The sequence below is a fragment of the Mucor mucedo genome (assembly GCF_025094135.1).
Source record: "Mucor mucedo strain NRRL 3635 chromosome Unknown EV154scaffold_4, whole genome shotgun sequence".
Lineage (NCBI taxonomy): Eukaryota > Fungi > Mucoromycota > Mucoromycetes > Mucorales > Mucoraceae > Mucor > Mucor mucedo.
In genome coordinates this window covers 14,565-28,416 of record NW_026252288.1, presented here as the reverse complement: position 1 = coordinate 28,416, position 13,852 = coordinate 14,565, and the positions used below count along the sequence as shown (strand labels likewise).

General features: G+C 36.3%; 8 protein-coding genes across 8 annotated transcripts; 5 read left to right on the top strand and 3 right to left on the bottom strand.

Moving 5' to 3' along the window:
- The first annotated feature begins 937 nt into the window (after positions 1-937).
- On the top strand, positions 938-1,674 carry EV154DRAFT_210272 (uncharacterized protein). Its single transcript, XM_051594378.1, has 3 exons — positions 938-1,119; positions 1,170-1,415; positions 1,483-1,674. The coding sequence occupies exons 1-3, from the start codon at positions 1,091-1,093 to the stop codon at positions 1,556-1,558; spliced, it is 351 nt and encodes a 116-aa protein (XP_051462948.1). The 5' UTR covers positions 938-1,090; the 3' UTR covers positions 1,559-1,674.
- A 562-nt stretch (positions 1,675-2,236) lies between these two features.
- EV154DRAFT_491350 (uncharacterized protein) lies at positions 2,237-3,437 on the top strand. The gene is made up of 3 exons (XM_051599541.1): positions 2,237-2,509; positions 2,562-2,985; positions 3,047-3,437. Exons 1-3 carry the CDS (start codon positions 2,445-2,447, stop codon positions 3,335-3,337), a joined length of 780 nt encoding a protein of 259 aa, XP_051462947.1. The 5' UTR covers positions 2,237-2,444; the 3' UTR covers positions 3,338-3,437.
- A 1,050-nt stretch (positions 3,438-4,487) lies between these two features.
- Positions 4,488-5,949, bottom strand: EV154DRAFT_455698 (uncharacterized protein; the record flags this gene model as incomplete). Its single annotated transcript, XM_051597347.1, has 5 exons — positions 4,488-5,007; positions 5,078-5,171; positions 5,245-5,407; positions 5,480-5,612; positions 5,678-5,949. 5 exons carry the CDS (start codon positions 5,947-5,949, stop codon positions 4,488-4,490), a joined length of 1,182 nt encoding a protein of 393 aa, XP_051462946.1.
- Positions 5,950-6,226: 277 nt separating this feature from the next.
- Positions 6,227-7,691, bottom strand: EV154DRAFT_491345 (CRAL-TRIO domain-containing protein). Its single transcript, XM_051599540.1, has 6 exons — positions 7,597-7,691; positions 7,499-7,537; positions 7,180-7,434; positions 6,949-7,126; positions 6,729-6,880; positions 6,227-6,643 (listed from the first exon to the last, which is right to left on the bottom strand). The coding sequence occupies exons 1-6, from the start codon at positions 7,678-7,680 to the stop codon at positions 6,374-6,376; spliced, it is 978 nt and encodes a 325-aa protein (XP_051462945.1). The 5' UTR covers positions 7,681-7,691; the 3' UTR covers positions 6,227-6,373.
- A 719-nt stretch (positions 7,692-8,410) lies between these two features.
- EV154DRAFT_394234 (uncharacterized protein) lies at positions 8,411-9,021 on the top strand (the record flags this gene model as incomplete). Its single annotated transcript, XM_051595159.1, has 3 exons — positions 8,411-8,439; positions 8,552-8,686; positions 8,775-9,021. Coding segments are annotated over 3 exons (411 nt in total), but the record flags the coding sequence as incomplete, so codon positions are not given.
- Positions 9,022-9,288: 267 nt separating this feature from the next.
- Positions 9,289-11,572, top strand: EV154DRAFT_491343 (Mysoin-binding motif of peroxisomes-domain-containing protein). Its single transcript, XM_051599539.1, has 7 exons — positions 9,289-9,376; positions 9,437-9,564; positions 9,646-9,948; positions 10,024-10,642; positions 10,706-10,870; positions 10,944-11,320; positions 11,404-11,572. Exons 1-7 carry the CDS (start codon positions 9,325-9,327, stop codon positions 11,527-11,529), a joined length of 1,770 nt encoding a protein of 589 aa, XP_051462943.1. The 5' UTR covers positions 9,289-9,324; the 3' UTR covers positions 11,530-11,572.
- EV154DRAFT_491338 (SURF1 family-domain-containing protein) lies at positions 11,573-12,672 on the bottom strand. Its single transcript, XM_051599538.1, has 4 exons — positions 12,332-12,672; positions 12,002-12,269; positions 11,828-11,942; positions 11,573-11,776 (listed from the first exon to the last, which is right to left on the bottom strand). The coding sequence occupies exons 1-4, from the start codon at positions 12,613-12,615 to the stop codon at positions 11,583-11,585; spliced, it is 861 nt and encodes a 286-aa protein (XP_051462942.1). The 5' UTR covers positions 12,616-12,672; the 3' UTR covers positions 11,573-11,582.
- A 92-nt stretch (positions 12,673-12,764) lies between these two features.
- Positions 12,765-13,840, top strand: EV154DRAFT_455689 (uncharacterized protein). Its single transcript, XM_051597346.1, has 4 exons — positions 12,765-13,095; positions 13,181-13,332; positions 13,407-13,544; positions 13,608-13,840. Exons 1-4 carry the CDS (start codon positions 12,813-12,815, stop codon positions 13,677-13,679), a joined length of 645 nt encoding a protein of 214 aa, XP_051462941.1. The 5' UTR covers positions 12,765-12,812; the 3' UTR covers positions 13,680-13,840.
- Positions 13,841-13,852: the final 12 nt, after the last annotated feature.

Sequence of the window (13,852 nt, the reverse complement as noted above, 5' to 3'; positions counted from 1 at the left end):
CCGATCTCAGTTTGACATATGAGGGAGCTGGTACTGTGTCGACCAATAGGAGTGTATTCGCAATATGGTAATTATAATACGTAGAGTATATGTATTGTAATTAAGTGACAAGATAAGAAGTAATTATATTCGTGGAATTAGGCGTCGAAGAAACTACCAAGTTTTGATTTGCTTGGGGGGTATGCATATGTTTCTATTTTAGGTAAAGGCCCAAACATTATGAAAGATGAAACAAGCAATTAAATCATCCTGACATAAGCTTGTTTATCAGCCTACAAATAAAGCTGGCTCACACACTTTATTCTTCTCCTTTTCTTTTCTCTTAACATATTTCTTTTATCTTATGAAAGTAGCCAATAATGTAAAAAGGTTAGTTAGTAATGACTCTTGTTTCTTTCAAAAGACGCTAAAATGAAAAAAGATATTACTGCGGTATTGCGACTGCGGCTAGTCTTTGCTATAGGAGGACGACCTCCTAGGCAGCGTTCTTGAGTTTTTGAAACTCGAGGACATTGAAGAGCTGAAATTGGACTGTAAATAGTCGTAATCATACTGGCCTGCTGTTCTTGGCCAAAATTTCTGTAAGTAGCATAAAAAAAAATACGTTTAAAAAAAAATACGGAGGTCTAGACATTTCCGACATATACACAGTCGCATGCATGCTTAACATTAATTTTCTTACTGCGCAGCAAAATTGAACTTTTGGTACTTTCTGTTCTTGGTTGCATTCAGAAAATGGCCTCCAAAGAAGTACATTCCATGAATTTGCTCATTGAAGCTGGTAAGTAATCAGTTGAAAGTCTTCAAAAAAACGCGTTTCTAAAAATATCATAAAAGGGGAGGCTGAGCTAGTGGACATATATAAGGCGTATCTAAACAACAATCATATAAAGGATTGGAAGGTACTTAAACTTTTTTCAACACACAATACAACAATTTTACTCGGATGACTACGCACAAGCAGTCGATAGCTTCAAGAACTCTTTCAAGAAGTTTTTAAACAACTATAGCTCACAAGACAAACGCGTGAAATTGGCAATTGAAAAAATGAAAAACAATGTAAGTGCGGTGCTAGCTTCCAAACCTGCCTATGTTGTATTTGAAAAGAGGGAGAACATTGTAAGTTGTTTTTGATGTATATTTGTCTTCTTCTCTAATAAGTTAAATAGGAACTGGAAGAGTTATACGGCGCGCATACCAAGAAAAGCGTATACCAGAATAAGATCGTCCTCGTTTATTCAAACAATAACGAGAATAATGCTGGGCCTTCAACCTTCAAGGCGCAGCCAGGACCCACCAAATAAGAAAAGAACAAGTTTCGAGCCAAATACACGCTCAAAAAAAAAAGCGCTTAGAAGCCGGAGATATCAAACACTTGTTATTCAATCAAAAATACATACCTTGTTTGGTAATTTGTAAGTAGTTTAGTTTATTAATAATGTCATCGCAAAATCGCCTATTGATAAATTTTTATTCAAACAGTTGTTCGAATAACGTCTTGAATCTCGCTAGCCCTGGATTAATTCCAGAAAGATTCAAAGTCGAAAAACAGCAATAAAGAAAGGGCTAGAGATCGCGTTGTCATTAGCAGCAAATGATCAGGAGAGCCAGCTCCTTATCTGACTCTCCAATACCAAATCGCTCAAAGACATTGAGTCTCTTGTCAAGAGTATACCTTTTGTCCCGCAAACTGGTAGTTTTCATTTCTTTCGATAGCTTTGACAAAACTGTAAGTTGAATTACATATACAATCACACTAGATTTCATTTTTTTTTTTTTTTTTTTTCGTTTTGTTATAGTTACCTGCCTAATAATTTAAAGCATTTATTCAAGCGATCAGAAGCAGAGACTTGTTCGGAGGTTACTTGCGCTCATACCGACTTGACACCTAGGCATCATATCTAACGCTGATTATTCTTCTACCTTGAATTCCATTGGTATAGAGTTTAGCTTGGCAACCTTTTAAAACATTTTAAAAAAATTACTTCTATTTTCAATAATATTGCTGGGTTTGCATTTGCTGGTACTGGTGCTCATACGTTTGCTGGTATTGTCAATCTTGATGCTATGTATTTCATTGCTTGCACTGATGCTCGTACTTCTGCTGGTATTGACAATCTTTCAATACTTTATCTTGCGACAGTAAAAAAACATGGTTCGTGATGCAAGTATGGTGAATATGCTTGGTGGTGGTGATAGTTCTCGGTGTTTGTTGTCGCTGGTGTTAATGGTGGCAATTCAGTTCAAGATCGTTCAAGACAGATGGTTAATGTAGAAATGTTGAACATCTGAAGTAAAATGAACCACTTTGGAGGAAAAGGGGTTTAGGTGGGCACTTCAAAAAAAAAAAAAAAAAAAAAGTATGATGTATTATTCTTTATAGCATCGCCCTATGGCAAAGTGAGGTACTTCTCAACCATGATCATAAGGAAACATGGTTCCAAATGCAGGTTTATGGTGATTTGCTGGATTCTGCCTTTCTTTTCGACAAAAATAATAACATCAAACGGTATGTTACATAAAAATACAACGACTATAGACTGACAAGTCTGCAATAATAGATCTGAATGTCACGCCTCCACAATCAAGTATCTAAAGAAGATGGGTAAGATCGATGAAAAGGAGAAAGACTGCAAAGTGGATTTGATTCTGTTCAATCATGGCTACGGGGACATGTTTACGTGCGAGGATAAGTGCGGAAGCGCTGGGCCAAGTACCGTGCATAATGACGTTGAAAAGGGCAATAAGCTCAGAGAAAAGCGGCTATTATACCTGAAGTCAATTATCCCTTACAAATCAAACATACGTCACATCGAAGTATTAAGTGCTCAATTACACGGACTGACACTGACCATATACGGATCCAAGATGACTGAAATGGATGATATTATTCACTACCAAAAGGCCTATGCTTCCATCCCCATCTCTCCGCTTAATCACCTACCTCAAATATCCCATTATCTTCTAACTGTGCTTTCCTTACAAGTAAAATTTTATATAGTATGTTTGTGGTAAAATAATCTAACTTTTATCTATCTGTGATTAGAGGAATATTGCCATCAATCTGAAGAAGCTCGAAATCATATTCGAAACATGCTTAAAAGATTCTGTGGAATACCTGACCACTCCAGTTGGTGTCACTAATAGTAATATATTCTTTCGAGAAGATACGCCTGGATCAGAATCCTCACATGAATCAAGTAACAGTAATCAATTAGAGCTTGAAGAACAAGAACGTCGCATAACGGACAGTATCAATCATCAAATCAAGAATTTGGATAATAACGATGAAGGCCTATTGACCGCCAATGATTGGGAGAGCTTTATCACGGAATAATTTTTTTTTATTCATTTGTTTGATATGCAGTATAAATAATCCATGAAGTCCATCATATAATACCATTAATATAAATAAAAAATATTGTTGAATCATTAAACTGCAAGGTGCGTATTTTTAAGTTCAAACAAAATGATGGGCTTTCTTTTTATTCATATACACACTTTCTCTGTTCTAGTTCAAAATAGTTTTGTATCATTATTCGCGTTTATTCTCATTTGAATAGCTGGAGAAGTTGAGGTCTAGTGTCATAGATGTGGTAAAACTTAATTGTAAAATTAAAGGAGTATAAAAACATGAGTTTAGAAACGAAAAAAAAAAAAAAAAAAAAAAAAAAAAAAAAAAAACCTTGTGGAAGACAAATAACTATCTCAAATAAAGTTACTATTCTATTCTAACTGACCCAACTAAAAGTTAATTTTAAACGTAAATTTATGGTTTAAGACGCATTTTGCAGCAGTAACAGTTTTAGTTCAGTTTCTAATTACTTTTACACCGAACAAAGACTCAAGTTTTGTTTCATTAATTTTTTGTGCTCTTTACATCTTTTATTCGATATGTGAAAGCTTTTATTTAATACCTTTGTAATTAATTCCAAAAGTGTGGAATTAAAGACCCCATCTAATTATAAGAAATATCTTCGTACCTAGCATTATACCCGCAATTTAATTTCACAGAATACTGCTAATTGAATCAGCTTTCTTGCATATGATGTGTCGGGGGCGTTTATCAGAATTGAGCAGATCTGAAGTCGGTAGCATGCAATTTGCTACATCAAAAAATCTATAAGCTAAATGACCATATTTAAGGCAGTCGATAGAATGATTTTAAAGTAATTTTACATTGACAGCTGACTCCGGAAAATCGTAGTATTTTATCACAATGCGGATAAAACATACACACCCAAAAAAAATGGAAGTCTGCTAATGATTAACATGAAAAGTTGGATATGCATAATTTTGATAATATACATATGGATATGTATAATCATCATGTCATACAGAGTACATAGAAAAGGAAGACTCTCATGGCTCCAACTGCTAAATAGCACTCCGGTGAAATAATAGTTCCATGTACAGAATTACTCCAGATAATAATGCTACATCATATATTGCCCCTCTTTTAAATTTTTGTATTTAATGAACAATATCTACAAACACAATCCACCATGAAAATCATGACATTCTAATCCATATTTCCAAATATCTATCTGTTGCAATCCCCAATGACCTTCCTTGTTAGATAATTTCTTTTTACCGGTAATCAGATCATCGATCCCCTGTGCATCTTGTGGTTTAGTATGACGATCTGGGGTTTTTTCCCATTCATTGGGATGTTCTTGATGACAAGCAAAAGTGTCTCCACTGTAGACTAATTGTTTTTTAAATTGACCGATGGCTGACAATATAAACTCGATATCCATCCAAGCAACGCCTCCAGTTTCTCGATAACCACGACAATCTTTCCAGGTATCGCGATGAGCCATGGTGAAATCGCCAGCTTGGTCACCGTAATACCAGTAATTTTCATGACTGATGATGGAGGAAGGAACCGCGGGAGGAAGGTTGTAGTTTCCCCAGTCTTGGTCGCTTAGTTTACAGGCGTTGTAGAGTGTTTCATCGTCTGGGAAAGGAGCTAAATTAACGATACTTGGAGGTAAGTTTTCATGGCTTCAAGTAATAAAAAAAAATAGTTATTTTAGTGATATAAAACACAGAGTGGAAAAGAAAGAAGGCTTACATATTGTGAGGAGACTGAAATTGAGTATAGATAGTATCTTTTTCAAACACCTTGGATTTCACAGCATTCATGAAATTATGAGACCAAATGTCATCTAATAAAGAGTGAGAGAGTTCATTTAGACATTTTTTTTTTTTTACATGGGCTTAAATAAAAATTTTAATTACCTTGGTTTGTGCAGACAATGTATTCACCCCGTGCAAAGCGAATACCTACATTTTTCCCTTCGAATTCATGTAAAGGAGCGTTTCCGATATTAGGTACACGTTGATGAATTTCTTTTGATACGGTGATAATGCGATGATTTAAATATTTCGACCCGCGAAACCTCTGACCAAAAAAAAAAAAAAAAAAAAAAAGTGTCAGTGCGGGAAGGGTTTCTATTTTGTCAAAGAGACTTACAAAAGTGTCCAAAATTCTTCTCTTGTTGACAGGTGGATTCCATTCAATGATCAAAAGCTCTATTTTTTGTTGTGATTGCTCTGCTAATAAATAAGTGCTATCAATTAAATTCTGGAAACGATGATGTTGATTTCTAAAAATATAAAAGATATTTATAAATAGAAAAAAAAAGAAAAGATTATTTGTGTGGCTCTTTACCCAGCGTAATCATCCATGCGGGTCACTAGAACAATAGAAAGATAATATTCCGGTTTCTTTCCTGGATCCAAACATTGTTTCCATTCTTTTTTTGTTTGATTGATGGGATGTGCTGTGTTATAAAGACATGTCAATGGATTTTTGTTTTTATAGCCTGGTCTTGCATCGTCGTGGACAGCACTAAAGTTGGAATGATAGCTTGGAGTAGGTGTCTTTGTAAAATAGCGATTGTCATGCACGATATAAAACAGACAAGATAATATCACTGTCATTGTCAGTACAGAAAGCACGGCAATGTTTTTCTTCGTCATTCTAAAGATAGGTTAAGAAGAGGAAGAAGGACTTTTGCCATCGAAGCGAGGGAAAAAAGGGACAGAAATTTTTTTTCTGTGTGTTACCTCGGGCTTAATAATAACAGACTTCTTTATTCAGAAAAAAGAGTCTTACTGCTGAAAGGAACCACACCCACAACACACGCGCACACACACACACAGTTATTTTCGTCATCCAGTAAAAAAAAAAAAACTTTCTTTTTTTTATGAATAAAAAGGGTATTCACCTATTTGCTATCCCATTGGAAGTAAAACTGTTTAATAAATAAAAAAAAAGATAATTCACCGCACTATATATATGAATGTGCGACGTAGGACAGCATAACGTCATAGTTATGCACGTCAATTTTGTTTTTTTTTTGTTCTATGGTGTGTTGGGTAAGGCACCGCATAATAAGGTATCGTTCAATGCGGCCTTCATGGTGGTTGAATTATATACAGTGGGAACCCTTTCATTTTGTTCCGTGGCCACAAAGCGATCCTTTGATTTTTGTGCAATCAAAGGTACACAGCCACCCGGCATATGGGAACACGTACATGTTCCGCCCAAAAAAGCCGGTAAACTCTCTGCATCAATGTATTTTAGTAGCACAGATTCATATCCTTTACCAAGCACATGGATCTTGTCCAGCGTCTTTGTTTAAATCGTTCTGTTAGTGTCTTATTTAGAGAGGTAGGAAGGGGAGAGGGTAAGTGGGGGAGGGGGAAAAGCGACTTACGCGTGGGTTGAGCCATGGCTTGATGACTTTGAACATGACGACAAAAGCAGAGGGTGCGTTAACGATAAAGAGACGATGAAGGGTTTCGGGGTAATAATGTTGAACGATCTCAGCAATGGCCTTCAAATGGTATAATGCGTTCATGTGGAACTCTTTTGGATGTAAATATATAAAAAGGTTAGTTATTTAAAGGAAAAGAATAGAGAAAAGACAGACTTACGCCAGAGGCTCATGTTGGTGCAGTCAAAAATGGCAGTTTCGCTATGTATGGATTTCCCAGCCAATTCACAGCCTTCTGGCATGATGACTCTGTTTAAAAATTCATTGGTGGCTATTTGAAAATTGGTGATTTCGAGGGTGGAAACATTATTTCCCATATCTTTAGCGTTATGGTAACCCTAGTTTTACAACACTGTTGGTTGGGATGGCAATAAGGGATGAAATGACTTACGGTTCGGTCAATCAGGATGGGATGACCTTCCTTGTCGAATTTATGGAAACAGTCGCCACCTACACAGTTTGCTATACGAATGACAGTTTCAGACATGATGGGATGAACCACAAAGTTTACATCTTGCACATATTTATAGCCTCTACAGGCCACGAGTGAAGGTAAACCATTGTATTTGGTAGCGACAGGCAAATGGTCCGCATCGACCTTTTCACGCCATTCTACGGTATCTATTAATTGTTGTTTGGCATCATTCTAATACAGCATTATAAAAGTTTAATTTATATTTCTCGCGTAGTCTAATAAAAAAGAGCCTTACAACATTCCAAACATTGGCTTCCAAAAATTGAATTAATTGCTAAAATAGTAGACGGTCAAATAGGGAAAACAAGCTTTTATTGATTTATTGTCAATTACATTTTCAGGGAACTCTCTTTTAATGGATTGACTTAATGAAGCACGAAGCTCGCTTAGTTTCTCTTGTTGTTCTGGCAAAAGCATTAAAAAAAAAAGAGAGAGAGAGAGAGAGGGAAAATAAAATGAAAGAGAGAGAAAGAAAAAAAAAAAGTAGGATAATACCTTACCAGAAATTTATCTCCCGACGTTGTCACTTTTCCAGAAAAGAAAAAATGTTTCACTTGCCTTTTCTGGAAAGCAGCTTTTTTTTTTTTGTTGTTACATTAAACAGGGCACACATGGTGCTATTTTGATTTTTTGACATATGTGACCGGAAGCTGAAATTAGCAGTTTGACGGGGCATTGTCCGGTGGAAGTCTATTACACTCATCCATGATTTTGTTTGTGTTGGGAAAGGGTAAGCGGGGTAGATAAATAAATAAAAATAATAAAAAAAAAAAGGGTAATATTTTAAGCTATAGAAAGTCTTTTTCTTTTATTTTTTTAATAGATTTGAAATTATGCAAATCAAATTGTTGATTCCGAGCAACAGTAGAGAGTGGCGAAAATGTGGGGGGCAATAGCGGCGCTTGTAGACCAGGGTTTGACCAAATCACAGCTCCCCTAGCAGAAAAACCGGTAAATCGGAGTGCGGATCCCCGTTAGTGATATACCCGTCAAAACAAGTAACGTGATGTTTTCGATTGATTGGAGTACTTTTTTTATTTAATGCTCCTCCCCCTTTTTCTTTTGCTTTCCTTTCAATTTTTTTTTTTTTTTTTTGACAACTTTTTTTAATATATATATATATCTGATTATGAAAGACCAAGATAGTTTTACTTGCTCACAATGTCCTAAAAGTAAGTCTTTTATTGTTGTGTTATGCTATATTCTTTTGCTAATATATATGTGTATAATAGTTTTTGCCACTCGATCCAATCTGTAAGTTTCTATAGATGTATTTATCAGAAATTAGACTCACTCTATGTAATAGGAAACGACACATGGAGAATCCAAACATCCATAATATACCATATGCTCGTAGTAGAGACCAAAAGAGATGGCAGGGACACTCAAAAAAGGTTTCTAGCAAAGCAGAAACTACGGAAAGGTAACATGTCATTCATATGTACATAAAAAAAAAATTTTTTTTTTATAGATATAGATGCTATAAACAGTAACTGATGTCATAATTATAGAATGCGAAAATGGAGAGCAGAGAACCGAGATAAAAACAAGAGAAACGATTTACGATGTAGAGTGTATCGATTAGGACGACAAAAGTTTGGTGAAGGAGACTCACAAGAAAAGCAGCAATTTATTCATGAAGAGATCAATCGACGTTTAGGTAGACGTTTATTATTGGAAAAGCGACAGGAAGAATGCTTAAATGAATTACCCTTCTATTCTGCTCCTCTCCACAAGATTGAATTACCTTCGATCAATATGAAGCTTATGTCTTCCCCTTCTTCCCCTGTCAGTGAGGGTTCAATACACAGTCCGACTGTCTCGGATACTCCAATTACTACCTTACCTCCAATGCAGTCTTTTCTCACTCCTCCACCTACCATATAGTCTCCCCCGTTATCACCATCACCATCATCATTGCACACACCCAAAAAATGTAAATACACACAGTAAATCATATGACTTTTTTTTTTCCCCTCTCTCTCTATAAATAGCAAAAATAAAAATAATTCTCTTCTTTCTTTCTTTTTTTTTTTGTTATTATACCCTACTATTTTATACATGACTGAATTCGTAGTCTATGAAGACTCCCCCCTTGATGAATACCTGCAATGTAAGTTTAAACACGCCATCCTGTCTTTGTTGTATTCACTCTCTTTTATCTCTTAAAAAGCTGTTGACAAGGTAGAAACCACTGTCAAAGTGACGCCTCCATCTCTTGTCATTGGCACCAACTCAAATACTTCAATCATTCATAAACGTCCCAGTATTTCCAGAATGTGGAGACACTCCATGTTCCATGTAAGAGGCCTCCATCTCTCTCCCCCCCCCCTATTTTTTTTTTCGCTTCTTCTTGTTAAATAACGCTAACGGATTGAATAGGATGCATTTTCAATATCTTTACCTAGAGGAGAAGAAACCGCCTTTGAAGAAAAGTTCAAGTACCTAATTGTTACTTCTCCTTTATTGAACGAAACCTTATCTGTTCATCATAAGCGTCATTCGCATCAACCTGATTTCCAAGCAGCAACACCCACCATGTCTAAACTTGCCATCACGACCAACTTGGCTGCTACACTGGCTATTTTACTTGGCACAGAAAAATGTTTGATTCAACCCAAACTTCCCATCATTACCTTGTTTTTCACAGCGTCTGCTTCCTTGTTTTTCTTTTACCGTCACAAGGTAAAGGCGATTAGAGTTATAAAATAAATCATGCGATTATTAAAAAGACTAACACCGGAAGGAAACTTATAAAAGCGCCGCTCGAGTATTCGACAATTGTACCAGATTGCGTTGACAAAGATTGGTGGTTTTACAGATCAAAGTGATACGTTTGACACGAAAGTGCATCGTTGTTTGATTACGATTCAAGAGATTGAACTGGTGTCACGCGGATATCGATTATCGACGCCCTTGTCTCCTATTTCGCGTATCGAGCAAAAGAGCAAGCATCGTAAATGTATTCAACTCCGCAACCGGCTAGCTTCCGTCCTCAGAAGAGCCTTTATGTTGTATGAAGAGGCCATTATTGATTTGATGGATGTCATTCATAAGAAGAACTTGAATACGCTTTATGAAATGTATAATGTGCATTCCATTGCCTCTCTTTCGGCCATGGGGGATGGTGCAGGTGGTGGAGGAGATGATGAAGGTTATAGTTTGGATCAGTTAAAGAAACTGGCTCAGATTATGCATTTAAAGAGAAGAGAATGTATGGTTCATTTCTTGGCATTGGGAGCTATGACAGAGGATCATGACTCGGTACATTATAATTATCGTGATGATTGGCGTGCCATTAATGAAGTCTTGACTAAATTGGTGACGGAGACAGATAAGTTTACCACGGAGATTGTGGAAGCACTCGATGCAGAATTCTGTAAGCCCTTTTTTTTTTTTTTTTTGGTTTGACGTGTAAGTATGATTGCTGACACTTATTAAGATAAACCATTGAATTCGTTCGACAAGAATAATTATACCACAAAAATTTCAGATACGCGTCTCAAGAAATTTGTTCATCGATTATCGTCTCTTGAGCAACAGTTGCGGACCATGGAGGCTAAAATTTATTTATGCAGTGAGGATGTGCGGCAATTAAATTCATCGGGTATGTAAAAAAAAAAAAAAAATAGCATAAAATAGACGGTATAAAAAAAAACTCATCCATATATATAATATAGAGTCTACAATGGAGACCCGAGAAAGATTATTGAATGAGTATATGTCTGTTCAAAAGGGGTTTGAAAATATGGCGTCTGAATGGGAAATTGGTCGAGCCGTACTTGAGTCCTTTTTAAATCCTCCTTCTTCTCTCCTCACCAAAGAAGAAGAAGAGGAAGAGGAACAGGGGTCTCCTTTAACAGAGGAAGAAGAATTAGAAGGAAAAGGTATCGTGCTTGATTCCGAAGATGTGGCTGATATTTTGAATTTACCTTTGGCATCCAAAGCATCCGTCTTTGAAGCCATTGCCGGTGTCGTAGAGAAAAATGGCAGAGAGAAATCCAAAATGACACGTCGAGAACGGATTGAAGAGATGCGACTCAAACGAACCAAAGAGGTACGTTTTTGCATTTTGTGTGTCATTTAGAGAAACATGAAAAAAAAGTTGACTCACTATAATTTATATATATATATATATAGACGGAAGAGAAATCCACACGTTTAGACTCTCAAACGATGGTGCATGAATTAAAGAGTGTTCTTCATAAAAGAATTAACGACTTAGATTTAGAAGACAGTAGTGAAGATACCCAGACAAATGTATAAGGCAAAAAATAAATAAAAATAAAAACAAATATTTATTATCTATGCCCCCGCGTTTATGTACGCTTGACTTTGGTAGGTCTGGCAGGTGGCTTTCTCAATAATCGCCAAAGCATAATCGTCGTAGCAAAGGAAAGGGAATACCATGTAATAAGATAATTTAAATGATGGTTACGGATCTCCACCACGGGAGATCTACCCACTGGAATACCCTTTTCAATTAAGACGTACTCCTTGGATGGCGATAAATCTACAATGTCTTAGTACATACTCTATCTCTGTTATTTATATTCATTTTTACCTGAGACGCGTTCAATCATAATGGGTTGGGTGTGAAACATCTTTGCAATGGTCTCCACATCAGCCCAATACCATTGGTTTCCCTTAATATCATTATCAGGTGTAAATGTGTTTCTCTATATATTTTTTTCCGTTAGTGTCAACTCTTATGTACACATTTTTTTAAAGATATAACCTCTTCATTCACACGGATCAAACCAACCACTTCTACATCGCCTTGTTCCAGACTCTCGGGTCGAGTTTTAGGATCCTTTTTCTCTGGAGCAATCCAACCACGCTTTACCAAGATGGTGGTACCGTTATCTCTTTCAAAGGGAGTGATGACAAAATACCCTGCTTTTCCATCTCCTCTCGTTCTTGGACCCAATAAGATTTCTTCATCATGACGATAATGGCCTGTTGCATAGACTTTACGGTATTCATATTCATCCAACACACTATCACTGTTTCCCTGTGTGTTTTAGTTGTCTTTTGTAATGCAAAAAGGAAAAAAAAGGAAACTTACTTGATGCGACGGGGTAAAGGAATGGCTTCTCTTTCTAAACGGTCTTCCAGTGTATTAATGTAATTGACCTTCCAGCGGAGTCTTTGCACTTGCCAGGTACCTAAACCAAATGCAACAAATGGTACGGTACATATTAAAGCAGTACCTAAACCGAATTTACGTTGTTTGGCCTTGTACGTTTCCTTCATGACAGGTTCCACGGGTGTCTCGGTAGTGAAGGTACGTCTCCATGGTGAAGGTTGACGCACACATTGGCGACCTAATTGACCAAGTCGCTTAAACATTTTATTTATAAATAGTTTATTATTTCCAAGGGCCACCTTTTTGTTGTGTGTATTTATTGGGGATAAAGTGCTTTGTGACTTTGTATGTTGCTGCTTTTTTTTTTTTTTTTTTTTTTTTTCTTCTTTCAAACTGAAATTCTTTTTTTTTTATATTCTAGATTTCGCTTTTTATATATATATATATAAATACATACACGATGGCAGTGGAAAAGAAATTATCAAAGCGTGAGCAAAAGGCCGAAGCCTTCAAGAAGAGAGCCAAGAAGCCTCAATTCACTGATGAAATGGCTGTTCCCGAATCAGACGAGATCCTCCCTACTGTTACTGTTGCGGAGCCAGTTGCGAGTGCACCTGTCAAACGTAAAGCAGAAGCCATCAGTGTACCTGTTGAAGGTGAATCTACCGAACCTCATAAAAAGAAGAACAGAAGAAGTAAAAAGAGTTCCAACATGGACGGTAGCCGATATATTATTTTTGTTGGTAAAAAAAAAAAAAAAAAAAAAAAGCAAACAGAAGTGTGTGTTTATGGGAAGAAAATCAATTAATCCCATCACACTTATTTTAGGTAACTTGCCTTATGCAACTACCAAGGAAGAACTCGAAAAGCATTTTGAAAATGTGGAAGGAATTAAATCCACTCGTCTTTTAACGGATAAGGCCACTGGTAAGCCCAAGGGGTTTGCCTTTATGGAATTTGAAAACTCCAAGGATCTTAACGTAAGTTGTATATAGAAAAAAAAAAAAGGAAAAAGTGAGCGATACTGAAAAAAAAATGATATTTGCTTTTGTAGAAAGCATTGGCTTTCCATCATACGTTTTTCAAAAAGAGACAGATTAACGTAGAATTAACTGCTGGTGGTGGAGGAAGTAAGAGTGAAACACGTAAAGAAAAGCTCAAGGTCAAAAACGAACGTTTAACGGAAGAAAGAGTAAGTTTTGTGATTGTTTTTTAGAGAGTGCATTTTTGCTAAATCTATATATTTTTTATGAAGGCAAAGAAGCATGAAGAAATAAAGGGTAAAGCAGCACCCGAATCATCCTATAAAATCGATATTCCTCAATAGATCCCATTTATTTGTAACACAGAAACAACACATATATTTACGCGCGCATATTATACACACACACACACACACACACATGGAAAAGAAAGGGGGAGGGCGGTTAATCTTGATTCCGACCGGTCAATAAAAAATAAAATAAACAAAAATCTTTTTCCCTTTCTCTCTTCTTTTCA